General features: G+C 46.3%; 1 protein-coding gene across 3 annotated transcripts in view; it reads left to right on the forward strand.

Moving 5' to 3' along the window:
* Nucleotides 1-13,664, forward strand: part of CPSF73-II (cleavage and polyadenylation specificity factor 73 kDa subunit-II) — a 157,058-nt gene that overhangs the window by 124,690 nt on the left and 18,704 nt on the right. For all 3 annotated transcript variants that reach the window (XM_087380741.1, XM_087380740.1, XM_087380742.1), the window contains one exon: nucleotides 9,314-9,383. In XM_087380741.1, the coding sequence (XP_087236867.1) occupies nucleotides 9,314-9,383 (70 nt within the window). The remainder of the gene's footprint in view (nucleotides 1-9,313; nucleotides 9,384-13,664) is intronic.

Below are 13,664 nucleotides of genomic sequence, written 5' to 3' on the forward strand. Positions count from 1 at the left end.
AGAGAGATTTTCATATTGCATGCTACCTCAGTGTTGAGGTGTTCTCCACTTGATTCAGGTGTCAGATCAAGGGGCTTTTGCCCAGACTTTGTTTGATAGCACTTGGGTTACCGACAGAGATCTTCAGATGCATTTTCTCCCCTTGGTATAAGGGTGATTGCTTGGGATTTATCCCATTTACTGTTGCAGGTTTTGTGACAGGCTGAAGAGTCATTTACTGTTTTTGGGGTGTTTGACCAGTGGTTTCTGCAATTTGAGTCAGTGACATACCTCATCTGAGGTGGGAGAAGTGATCAGTACAGTCAGTACAGCAGTGTTTACAGCAGTCTGAGTGGTTTTGTCAGATAATTATGCACTGTTAAGCTCTTGTTGAGCAGCAGCAGCAGTCTGAAATTACTGTTTTTATGCCTCTTTGAGCTCAGAACAGTTTTGTCAGAGATACAGTATTTGCAGGGACATTTACTGTCTTGCTGCAGATTTTACTGACAGTATAAACAGCACCATTGAGAGTGCTTCTGGCTCTTGAATAGAGCAGGTTTTTTCTGAGAAATCAGAACTTTTATTCAGTCTTTTTACTTCCAGAAAGTCAGGTACTTTCCTCATCTGATATGGCATCAGGAGGAGGTGATTCTTCAATTCTGAACATAAAGAAACTGGAAGGAGCACATAACTATGCATTATGGGCAGAACAGTGCTTGAATGTCCTTCTGTTAAAGAAGATTGCTAAGCCCATAAGGGTAAAGGGTGTCAAGCCATCTGACATGGCAGCTGATGATTGGGAAGAGCTTGATTTGTCTGCGAGGGCAGCTATCATGCTCACTATTTCAGACACTCTTGTGTTCAATGTTCAGACTGAAAAGACCTCTTATGGTCTATGGCACAGACTAGAAGAATTGTATGCCCAAAAGAGTTCAGCCAGTAAGGTTTATTGGTTGAAGAAGCTGGTTGATCTTCGCATGAAGGAAGGTACAGCTATGACCTCACATTTGAGTGAGTTCAATTCTATCTTTACACAGCTGATTGCACAGGGGTTGAACCTTGATGAGGAGTTCAAGGCTACTTTCTTGTTGTGTACCCTCCCTGAGAGTTGGGACACTTTCAAGACCACCCTGTCAAATTCAAATGTTATTCTTATCTATGCTGATGTAGAGAGCTCTCTCCTTATGGAGGAGATGAGCAGGAAGAATAATGCGGGCAGCAAGTCTTCAAATGCTTTGCAGGTACAAGATAGAGGCAGGACTCAGCAGAAGGGGAGATCTGCTAGTAAGTCCAAATCCCGCAGTCAGTCCCGTGGCAAAAAGGACATTGAATGCTTTTATTGTGGCAAGAAGGGACATGTGAAGTCGAAGTGCTTCAAGTTCATACGGGATCAGAAAGCCAAGAAGGCTGAAACACAGGATGCAGGAAATGCAAGCAAAGGCAAAGGCAAGGCCAAGGTAGATGACTTGGATGCAGTGAATGTTGCAGCAGAGGACAGTGACAGTGACATACATGATGTTTTATGCTCTTCTGCTGTAGTAGCACATGCTTTGGTTATTGATGGCCATGACATGCACACCTGGCTCTTGGATTCAGGTGCCTCTTTTCATGTTACTCCTCATAGGGAGTGGTTTACTTCCTACACAGGTACTCATGGAGTTGTTCATCTTGGGAACAACTATGCATGTCAGATTGCAGGGATTGGCAGTATACAGATAGTATTTCCTGATGGACGCACATTCATGCTTGATGGTGTTCGCCATGTGCCGCAAATCAAGAAAAATCTGATTAGCACTGGCTTATTAGATGACAGTGGTTACCACACCACATTTGGGGATTCCAAATGGGTGATTACTGATGGCCAGACAGTAGTGGCTGAGGGTTTTAAGAGTGATACCTTGTACCCTCTTTATGTTTCCAGTGTGGGTAATCATGTTGTTGCCATAACCGAGCTGCCAAAGGTTTCATTGTGGCATAGCCGGTTGGGACACATGTCTGTTAAAGGAATGCAAGAACTGTCACGTTTGGGTTATCTGCCGTCTCTTTCATTTTCAGATTTGCCTACTTGTGATCATTGCATATTTGGCAAGCATTCTGTGACTCCTCATAAGAGGAGAACTCCCCAGAATAGAGCACCGCTTGATCTAGTGCACACTGATTTGTGTGAGATGCCACAGTTATCACTAGGGGGTGCAAAATATTTTATTACTTTTATTGATGATGCCACACGTAAGGTGTGGGTCTATTTCTTGAAGCATAAGGGAGATGCCCTAGATGTTTTCAAGAGGTTTGTCGCTCAGGTTGAGAATCGGACAGGTCGTAGGCTGAAATGCCTCAGATCCGATAATGGGGGTGAGTATGTGTCACATGCTTTTGTGCAGTTTTGCCAAGCTAAGGGCATCAAACAGGAACTCACAGCCCCTCATAATGCATCTCAAAATGGTGCAAGTGAGCGGATGAATCGAACTAGTCAGGTCTGCCTGCAGGTAACTGCACCAAGTCCCATGTATCATTCTGAAGTAGGGAGTCCATTTCTGACTGCATGGCTTTCTCCCACTTCTTTTTCTCTGTTCTTCCCATAGCTTCCTTGAAGCTGGAAGGCTCACCACAATCTGTCAGCATGATAAAATCAGCCACATTATTGGCTCCTGGAACAAACCTGGCAGGAGGCCGTTGTGCACGGGTACTCCTCCTAACAAAATGTTCCGGATTAGGCTGCTGTCCAGCCTGTTCTTCATGCATGACAGGTGGCTGTACCACTATATCTGGCTGTTCTACAGCCCCATCTGTTGGCACATCCAGTGGTGCATTATTGGCAAAATTATCTGGCTGATTTTCAGCCTGTATACCCTCTTGAACAGGGTGATCTACAGCAGCCTGCTGCTGCATATAAATGGGCGATCTGTGCTGTCCAACATCATCATAAATAACCCTCCTGTATTCCACAGGTTGCACGGGTTCCTTGTGTACACTATCTTCTTTAAAGATGACATCATTGCTGCGTATAATCTTCCGTTTAACGGGATCCCATAACCTGTACCCCATTTCACCTTCGTCACCATAACCCATAAAGATGCATCTGATAGACTTTGGATCCAGTTTGGTGCGCAAGTCTTTGCGTACATGAGCAAAGCACTCGCAGCCAAATACACGTAAGTGCTTATATGAAGGTGGCTTGCCAGACCACACCTCCTCTGTTTTGCCATGCAAGTGGGTTTACAAAGTCAAAGTGGATTCAAATGCTTTACCGAGGTATAAGGCCAGATTGGTTGCCAAGGGATTTAAGCAGGAGAAGGGCATTGACTTTGATGAGATCTTTTCCCCTGTAGTCAAGATGACTACTTTGAGAGCATTGTTAGCTCTTGTTGCTCATGACGACATGGATTTATGTCAGATGGATGTGAAGACAGCCTTTCTTCACGGAGATCTCCATGATAAGATCTATATGAGTCAGCCAGAGGGATACGCTGTTAAAGGGAAAGAGCAGCTTGTGTGTAAGCTCAAGAGGAGCTTGTATGGACTCAAGCAGGCACCAAGGGAATGGTACAAAAAGTTTGATGCCTTTATGCAGTCCCAAGGGTATCATAGGTGTGAGACCGATCATTGCTTGTACACCAAACGGGCAAAGGATGGCAGTTTGATGCTACTCATTCTATATGTGGATGACATGCTTATTGCCAGTAAATCTCAGCATGAGATTAGTGCTTTGAAGAAACAACTGCATAAGTCTTTTGACATGAAAGACTTGGGTGATGCAAATCATATTCTTGGCATGCGTATTACTCGTGACAGGTCCAAGGGACTTTTGTTTCTGTCACAGAAAGAGTACATTGACAAAGTACTGCAGAGGTTTAAAATGGAGGGGGGGAAGTCCATTAGTACCCCGTTGCCTCCACATTTAAAACTCAGCAGTAAGGACAGCCCCAGATCAGATGATGATAAGGCTGAAATGGCCAAGGTTCCGTATGCATCTGCAGTTGGATCTTTGATGTATGCCATGGTTGCCACTCGTCCGGATATTGCTTTTGCGGTGGGAGTCATCAGCAGGTATATGGCAAATCCAAGCAAGCGGCATTGGGAAGCAGTGAAAGGTGTCTTGAGGTATCTCAAAGGTACCAAAGACTTGTGCATATGCTATGGTAGGCAGGATGCATTGGTGCATGGTTTTACAGATTCAGACTATGCAGGGAATGCAGATAACCGGAAGTCTACTACCGGTTATATTTTCACATTTGCAGGAGGTGCTATATCATGGGTATCTCGGTTGCAGAAATGCGTTGCACTGTCAACCACAGAAGCTGAATATGTTGCAGCCACTGAGGCCTGCAAGGAAGCAATATGGCTTACTCGGCTGGTGGGAGATTTAGGCATTACAGGAGATATGCCAGTTTTGCATTGTGATAGTCAGAGTGCTATCATGTTGGCAAAGAATCCGGTCTTTCATCAAAAGACCAAGCACATAGAAGTGAAATATCATTTCATCAGCAGGGAAGTACTGGAAGACAAGCGACTTGAGCTTGTGAAGGTACATACTGATGATAATCCTGCAGATTTGCTCACTAAGAGCTTGCCTACAGAGCGGTTTGCACATTGCCGCCACATCATGGGATTAGGATGAGACCATTCTTACTTTATGGTCTTGTATACAGTAACTGTATATTGCTGTATTTTTATTCTTTTCTCCCCTTTAGGCACATTGGCCTTTAGGTGGGAGGTTGTTGGGGTAAAGGCACATTGCCTACCCTTAATTAAAGAATTAAAGATAGGACACCTATGACTGTCTTAAGACAGTCATAGGGTAAACCTAATCCTAATAAAACTTAAGTGAGTTTGTGGTGTGGCTCACTCATCTCTTCACACCCGCACTAGTGTGTCTCTCTCACTCTCACTCTCTTGCTCCCTTCCACTTCTCTTCCCCCCTCTCAGGTATCCAATCCTCTAATGGATTGCTTCATCTTGGCGCTCTCCGTCACGTCCAATTGCTGCGCCAGTGTGATGACCTTGTACTGTATGTCAACACAGGCAAACCATTTTGGGAGGGACGAGAGAACTCATCCTCCAGGTTAAGCATATATTGGGGTGGGAGAAAACGGGCTTTGAGGTCGGCCACAAATGTTGGCTAAACGAAATTCGTCTTAAACGTTGTTGGGTGCGTATGCTTACTAGCTCAATGTTGCCACCAGGTCACTGCCTCACCCGTGAGATGAGGGGCTGCGAGGTGGAAGAGTTGAAGCTAGGAGCTGAAGGCTACCACGTCAACTAGAATAGTGAAAAATGAAAGTACAAAGTACATGAAGATAGACCCTAGGACTAAGTGTCCTAGGTGTCACATAGGACTAAATGTCCTATGTGGCATAAAAGGCACTAAAACACTAAAGTGCCTATAACTATGCCTACAAGGCACATACCAGGGCCCATAGGGCATCAATACGATCGGGAGAAGATGGCCTACATGCAAGTCAGTAAATCTGCACCTCCTGGTGCCGCAGAGATACAGCCTATGTGGAGTCCCGACCCTTGGAAACTTCCTGTAAAAGAGAGCTAGACCACGGAACTCCTAGTATGAAGAAAGGGGAGGAGGAAAATCAATGCAGCAGTTCTGCAATCCTAATCCAAAAGATCTTGGCTTGTTTGGACTCCGCTCTGAAAGGCAGTGCAGAACGGACCTAGCAGCTGAGGAGCTTCGAGGACTAGAGGTATAGAAAGTGCCCAAAGGAGTGATTGGCCTCCATTGAGTAACCAAATTTCTGCACCCCCCTTCAGCTTAAGGTAAATGAGACCCTCGGTAAGTGAATCATGCATAGCAATAGAGTCCCAAACTCTTTTGGTAGGGCTGAGGTAAGATGGTCCCCAGTTATGTTTCGAAAAGAAATAAAAGAGGAGGGTGCGAACCCATCTAAGCCCGGACACTTGCCCTTGTGAAGGCAAAGGCAGCCGTGAATTCTAGATTGGTGAAAGGTATACCAAATTAGAATCTCATATCTGGAATGGCTTGCTGAAGTCTATGTTTGGCAATATCTTTGAGTCTATGTTTGGCAACATCTTTGGTAGGTGTGTTAGGATCTGTAGAAAGAAGAGAAGCGTAAAAATCAGAACTGATATGTAAGACGGCATCATGATCTCACTATAAAAACCCATCAAAGTCAATAAAGTGAGAAGCACTTTCTCTACCATGTCTCGGGCCAAAGAGTAGAGAAGTATTTAGTGTCTCTTCCTGCCATGTGAGTCCAACATGAATCCTATGCATGAAAGGCATACCCTGCTCTGTGATTCAAAAAGCTTGCCGATGAGCCCTTGCAGTAGCAAAATGCTCCTAAACCCAAGCATTTGCAGGCCACTTTCGCTCTTCCCTCAGTATGGATGCTAATTGGTATCAAAGGCCAGCCTCCCGTCACAAAATCTGATGTTTCCTAGTACTAGCAATAGAGTGATAAAAATCACTATTACCAGAGAGAGCTGCTACTGCCAGTGAAGGAGAAGGCCCTTCACCTTGCATATGAGAGACTCAAATCTACAACATTGCTTGTGTAAGGCCATTCTTTGCATACAAAGCATTAAAATGTGCACTTTTTTCAAAGAGAAGCTTCAAAAGAATGTGAGGGACTTGAGAACTCCACTATCCTCTTCACAACGGATCCCACTCCTCCAAGACTCAGGCTATAGGGAGTTGATGGTAGCTTCCCTTCCTTCTGACATCTCTTCACACCTTTTAGACATTAGTTTGGTGGGGAGGGGTTTCTTTTAGGTGGTCTTTGATTCCCTTGGAGTCGTAGCTAATAAGAATATCAACTGCTATCTTACCAAGGCTCATTGCAAATCTTGTTGAAGCATTAGTTGCGATGTCTGCTGACATGCACGATCGTGTAGACAATGCATGCTCCAACTCAGCATGATGTAACTCATGGGGAAGGTGGGGGGACAAAAACTAAGCCTTTCTATGAGTGGAAGCCTGTGTGATAGTCGTGGGTGTTTGGGACTTATGATAGGGGTTTGGACATGATTTAGTTTGTGTCCATGTGAATGCATGCCAACAGCATGACTAGCTCAATGCGGGCCCACTGCAGAAAAAGGAGGTCTCCACTCCTAGCCTGTTGGCACATTAATTCAATGGACAATGTGTAACTTGTTAGAGCTGCTCATTGGGCCACAATAATTGCTAAACCCAAGCATTGTTCTAGTCTCATGAAGGGGAAGTGAGAAGTGGTGGATTAGAATTGAGGCGAGGAAGCCAAACTTTAGATGGAGTGAGTAGAAAGCCTAGACACTGCAAAGACCGTGGAGCTGCTGGATGGGGGTGGGTGGGCGGGGGGGGGGGGGGATTATTGGAGGGCGGGTGGTGAAGGTGATCATTGGCTACGATGAAGAGGCAGCGGGAGGGGAGAAGAGGAAGAGGGTGACAGGGCGGTCGGAGGGGGGAGGGAGGTGCAGAGGAGGGAGAGGCAATGGTAATAGGGTGATCAGGGGGCTCTGCTGCACATGGCCTCCTTAGTCAGATGGGAACCTTGTGGTGTTGAGGGGAGAGTCTATTGGAAGATCAAAGAAAACCTCTCTCAGGGGTTGAAGGTTATTTTGAGGAGGCCCTTTCTGCTTGCTCCTCGTGAGGGGGGGGGGGGGGGGGGGGGCTGGTGGGGGCCTATTCTTTGCAAGAGACTATCTACATCTCAAGGTTCTAGCTCAATGCCTTAAGGTAACCTTAGAGTAGGTGCTACCAACGATTGTGATGGACTATACAACAATTGGGTTCCTTGATTCAATTATGAACCTAGACTCCTTCAATTATTAACCCAAACTCTTCTAGCCTTATGAAACAGAAGCACAACTTAGAAAAGCACAGTGGGACGTTCTAGCCTGAGTAGGTACCATAGTATAAGGTAGTCCCTTTCTTCTCTTAGCTCCATACACATTGGTGGGTGGCTCAGCTAGCTTCCTCTCTTTGGAGACCCTTTATTGAGTAACCTATGCAATATTGTTCCAATTATTTACAAAAAATTGTGTTCTACATGTCAACCTTTGTTTGTGGGCCATGTATTTGACATTGATTTTGATGTATTGGTGGTTTTCATACTAATTTGGAAATTGTGTGTCATAACCTCAAATCTGTTCTGACCTCAAATTACCAGAGTTTTTCAATTGCCTTAATCTAATTGTTGGAATAGACCAGGTTACCTCCCCACTTGTGAGCCCCCATGAGGAGTGCATTGGGGGTGGGGTGGGGGGTGGACCACAGAGAAAGTTTTAGCAAGGGGCTGCCACATGGGCAGCACATAGGCTGCCATGTAGGCAGCAAGCTGGGGTTCATACCTGGAGGAACACAAGCGTCTTGGAGGGCCTAGAGTGATGACTTTGGGCTGAAGGGATCTGCAGCAGATGTGCATTCTGACAGAGCCAATGTACGGGACTGTATGGAGGGCAGGCAGCAGAAACGGAGCAGGTACAGGTGCCGAAGGGCTGGAGCAAAAGTTCGGTATAGCAGGTGCAGGTGTACGGGCAGGTTGTGGTTCCCGCAAGGGCCTGCAGCATGGCGCAATCATGGCGGGGGGAGCAGGAGATGGGTCGGCTATTGGATAGGGCTGGTGGGGCTGGTTGGAGGCAGCCCACCAGGCCAGGATATGGGCAGACCTAGGGGCTGGGACCCTGCATGGAATAGAGGGCCTGATGGCCAGGTTTTGTGACCCCCACAAGTTGGTGGGGGCAGAAGAGAAGTCAGCCAGTAGGAGGTCGTTGAAACCCCTACTGTGTCGGTCCGATTTTGGGGGCATTGAGCCCTATAAAAGGTGGCCCTTCTGGTCTCATTTCACATCATCTGGAGCAGCCACTCAAGAGCAGATTGGAGCAGCAGGTCAGCAGCCTTTGGGCCTACTTCCAGGAGGCTCCAGCTCAAAGGATTGACCATCACTCAAATTGAGGCAAGAGCGATTCAACAAGTAAGGTATTATGTTAGCCCACACTCTTGCTTTTGCGACCCTCGCAATAAGAGGGGTGAAAGTAGGTGACACAATGGATGGGATGGGATGGATGGAGGAAGGGGGACTGAAGAGGAATTAGGCTTAGATACAATCTTTAAGAATGTAAGTCCTTTTTCTATCTATTTATCTCTTATAGTTGTTTTTCTCTGTTTCAAATATCGTCTCGATTCTAAGCTGATGCTGTCCATCCTTGATAATGCCATTTTTAATGATAGTATAATCATGTGAGCATGCTCATTTCCAAGCTTTTGCTTGTATGCCTGCCTCTATTTTGATTGCTGGTCCTTTTAGCATTTTTATTTGCTTTGTTTACTTCATCGAGATGGAATTTTAATCCAAGAGCTATAATATTGTTTGTCTGATAACAGGAACTGTGCATCCTCTTGGACGATTATTGGGAACGCATGAATCTTAAGGCTCCAATATACTTTTCTGCTGGTGTGATTATTGTCTCCACACACATCTAAATAAAGTCAATAGATTGTTATATGAAGGGTTGTGAATTGTTTGGATAAAATCAGAAGAGGATTAAAATTGCTAGTCTTACCAGGTTACGGTTTTCCTTGGAGTGCTGCCACATTAAATAACGAATGTGGATCTTTGGCATTCAATTTTTTAATGTAACTTCAGTTTATTTTTTTTACGACAATGAAAAGACATCTATTAAGCATGAAAAACAAAATACTCTGAGTGGATCAACAACCTGCTCATCAAGAACAACTAGTAAAGCACCAAGGTCGAGTCTGAAAATGCCACCTCAAACCTGTGGTGGACTCAGAGACCACTCCACTCCTTGAGGAAGATAGTCCTTCTAGAAGAGGCCACTTGAAAAGACCCCTGCATGGTCAACCAAATGGCCATCGGAGTATGTATAGTGTCTGTCCAAATACTGGCCAAAGTGTGAGAAGGGTGGACCTGGGAGCCATCAAGTGCGGCGTGCCTCTGTGCATGTGCATCTCTATATGTGCCATGCTGAAATTCTCTCTAAGATCTCCCAAAACTTGTCCACCGAGGCATATGCAAGTTTGTAAGGAGAAGGGGAAACATCATCTAGAGAGCATGACTCAACTAACTGTCGCCAAACCGAAAGAGCCCAAGAACTCGCTCTTTCTTGCTAGAGGTTGCATGAGTTGGACTACTGTGTTGCTGTTCCTTACTAAGCCCAAGAACTTGCTCTTTCTTGTTAGACGTTGCATGAGTTGGATTATTGTGTGGCTTCTCCTTGCTCTTCGCGCACTGCCCTGACCCGCCTTGCTATTGCCTCTTCTCCCTCTCGTTTCCACCCGCCTTCCCCCTAACCTCTACTCGCTTCGCACCGCCTTTTCCCTAGCTTCAACCCACTTCTTTCTATTCATTTGTGCTTGTTTTTGGCCGCACCATTGTTTGTTGAGGCGACCCTTTAGCTCGAAGCTTGGACCTTTGAAGCTTCCAAGTATTAGCGCTTGTCTTGGAGGTTGGTAGTTCTATTCTGGCTTTCCTATATCGTGACTTGTTGTTGAAGCTACTGGCAGTTCGTGCTTTTATTGGGAACTTCGTCTAGTCTACATGTGGACCTGGGTGTTCATGTTGTAGCATTTCCCTGCTCTCATGGCTTGGGGGCAGCCTCCACTGACTATGCTCCTTTTGGGCTTGGTTTAGTGGTGTTTTCTTTGGCTTGGTTGGGTACTGTTTGAGGACCTGAGCTTTCTTTGCATTGTTGCAAGCCCTTTTTTGGCTCTACTGGTCTTTTCTCAGTGAGCTGGTCAACCTTATTAGTGCCTCGAGTAGTTTCTCTTATGGTTGAGCCTTTGGTTGGCCCCTCGTGAGGAGCTGGGTCCTCTTCAGCCCTTTATTCCTCTTTTCGGCCCCCTCCTTTTCTCTCTTGCAAGCGTAACTTTTCTTGTTTGTATCTCTAAATCTTTGGGTGGTGACCCTTGGTCTAGCAAGAGGGGCTCACATGGCAGTACCCTAGACTCCCCTAGCCATTAAGTCAGAGGACAAGCAATAGGTCAAGAGATTGGATTCAAGTGCGAGCTTGTGTTAGACAATGACTACATCGAAAAGGTCATCATCTATAGGAGAGGAGTTTTTCTTCTTTAGTTGAGTTTCCTGGAGACTGCCTTGGCCCTGGTGGAGCACATCCCTTTTTCCCTTTGCCCACATCTTGTTTACTTTATTCCTTAGTACCATGGGTTCACAGTGGATGACATGGAATCTTTGGCGGATCTTGTGCCACGTTTTGCATTGATGCTCTGCTTCTCGGGGCTCCTGAAGGAGTATTGGTTTGTCCTTTCTCCATCATCGGGTTCTATTTTGCATAGTCCTAGAGTCTCTCCCAACTCCAGTAGCCTCAATAGTGGCAAAACTGATGGGGTCTCTCATGTCAGAGTGATTGGGGAGGACCTTGAGACTCTTCTGGAGGAGATCCTCCTCGAGATTCTTGACAGGGGAGAGCTTTGGCAGAAGGTTGAGGTGTCTTGGCTTCTAGGTCAGTGCTTTCTTTGCAGGTTGTTGAGCCATCTGCTTCGTCCCGGCCCACGGTGCAGGGTAGTGCTCCCTCTCCTTCTGAGGCTCGCCAATGGCAGTAGAGAGAGTTTCGTGCGGATGGAACCCAATACCTATCCAAACAGAGTAAGAGTCCCAGACCCCTTGGGTGGAGCCGGGCTTGGTCTAGGGTGGAGAGAAGGAATCTTGGTAAGAGGGCCATGAAGAACCGTAGGCGGCTCCTTTGACCCATGAGGACAAGGTCTTCTTTGATCTTGTAGCGGACTTGCCAACGCCTGGGACCTAGAGCCCCTAGGCTGCTTTGGAGTGGCAGGCACAGGAGAGTTCGTTGTACTGAGCCCCACCCCTTGTCCCCCTCCCCCCCCCTTTCCCTCGCCCGCCTTCCTCCATACCCTCGCCTGCACCCATCCCTCCCACTGCAGTTACTCTCACGACTTGCCTGCCATCGGCCTCTCCTTTGCCTCCCTGTGCCCTCCCAGTGTAGTTATCACTCTCGTTTCCTCCTCCCGCCCTCTATCCCAGAAGTCTCCGACTTTGATCTTGCAACACCGAAAAGGAGGTACAATTAGAGCAAGATGCTCCTCCTCTTGCGCTTTTTGGGGTTTCAACTTTGCCTCCATGGGACAGGAGAAGTGATCCTTATGCTTTTTGATTTCATGATGGGGGATCAGATGTTTCACATGATGGAGGAGTGGTTGGGACCTCAGGGGGAGAGAGTTATGGATTACCCATAGTGACATGGCTACTCTTCCTATTTGATTTGTCAACAAAGAGACAAGATTGGGCCTCGCAATATTTATGCTATGTTTGGGGCTTTAGATTTAGCAAGTTACACACAAGATACTATAGCATTGTGCTAGCCGGCTTGGGATATAGGTCTCCTTTATGTTGCAGTGTGCCTTGGAGGTATGCATCCAACCTCTTATGCCTTTTAGTGTTTCTTGTACAAACATGGACAATTCCCCTTCCAAATTCTCGGCAAAGTCACAGAAATTCGAGGTGGTTGTTCAAGTTTCCATCCACAACAGGGCCGTGCTCTCCACCCTCCCCATATGAGTTGGAGCATGTGCGCAGAGATATTGGGAGTTGCAGAATCATCCTTGTTGCCTGTTGATGCAAAATCATCACTAGGAAGTAACTGTGTGGTCAAATACCACTTTCGTCAGTTTTGCAGATCTGCCCGTGTGAGGCAAAAGCTGTGTTTTTTGCAGTGACAGAATATTTTGCAGTGTTCTACAATGGCATCTGATTCTCTTTCACAGATTGTCACTGAAAAGCTTGATAAGAACAACTTCCAAGCATGGAAGTTTAGAATGGAGCCATTGGTATTTTGGTCGGTATGACGATATTAGATCACTTTCCGATTGTGCTTCATCTAGAGCAGCCTTGAAGTGTAACTCTCACATTATTGGGTCCATATCCCAGGTGCTTTACACCAGGAGGAGGTGTAATAGGCAGTTATAGAGATGTGGCAGCAGCCAGAGAGCTCCGATAGCGGCGGTTGGGCTATGTAGGTGGAGGACACGATGTAGAGGAGCATGGAGGAGCTTTAGTCCCAGGCTCTTCGTCGCCGGCAACAATCTCTTTAGGTTTGGGAGAGAGTGGTCTTTGTGGAGTGACACAAATAGAAAGGCGTAGCCTCATAGTGTCCTATATACCTGTATGAGAGCATGAGGCTGGACCTCGAAGCCATGGAGCTCCGTCGAGTTGAGTCTTATTATCACTCTTCCCGGGCACGGTGGGTATAGTAGGGAGACAAGATGATTAGGAAATTCTTCGAGACCACTGCCCTTGCTTAGCAGGGACATAGCTTCAGCATCTGCGAGATGAGAGCGGTACTAGCTATAAGCCAAAAAGTGCTATTCCACATGACCCACAATCGTGACCAGCTAAGATCGTGGATCCATGAGGATATCTTGCCCGAGACCACTGACATGAAGCATGGTGCCTATCCTAAAAAAAGACCCCATCCATCTAATGTGAGGGTGCCCTCTCTCATCTGTAAGGACCTGGTTCAAGGGTAAGGCTGCATCAATCTACTCAATAATTCCCCTAAGCACCAACCTTCAAAGCAAAGTCTTCCACTAGATGTGGATCGATGATTAGATCCCCCTCCTACATCAAAGTCTCCCAAGCCAGTTGGAGTTTGCTGCTGAACTATCAAGCTTAAAAAAATTCTTAATTGGCCTTTTGAGATGAGTGATGCAATCCCTATAATGGCACAACAAGAACAAT

This window comes from Dipteris shenzhenensis, chromosome 10 (genome assembly GCF_047967505.1).
Source record: "Dipteris shenzhenensis isolate YYH24624 ecotype China chromosome 10, Dip_SZ_1.0, whole genome shotgun sequence".
Classification (NCBI taxonomy): Eukaryota; Viridiplantae; Streptophyta; class Polypodiopsida; order Gleicheniales; family Dipteridaceae; genus Dipteris; species Dipteris shenzhenensis.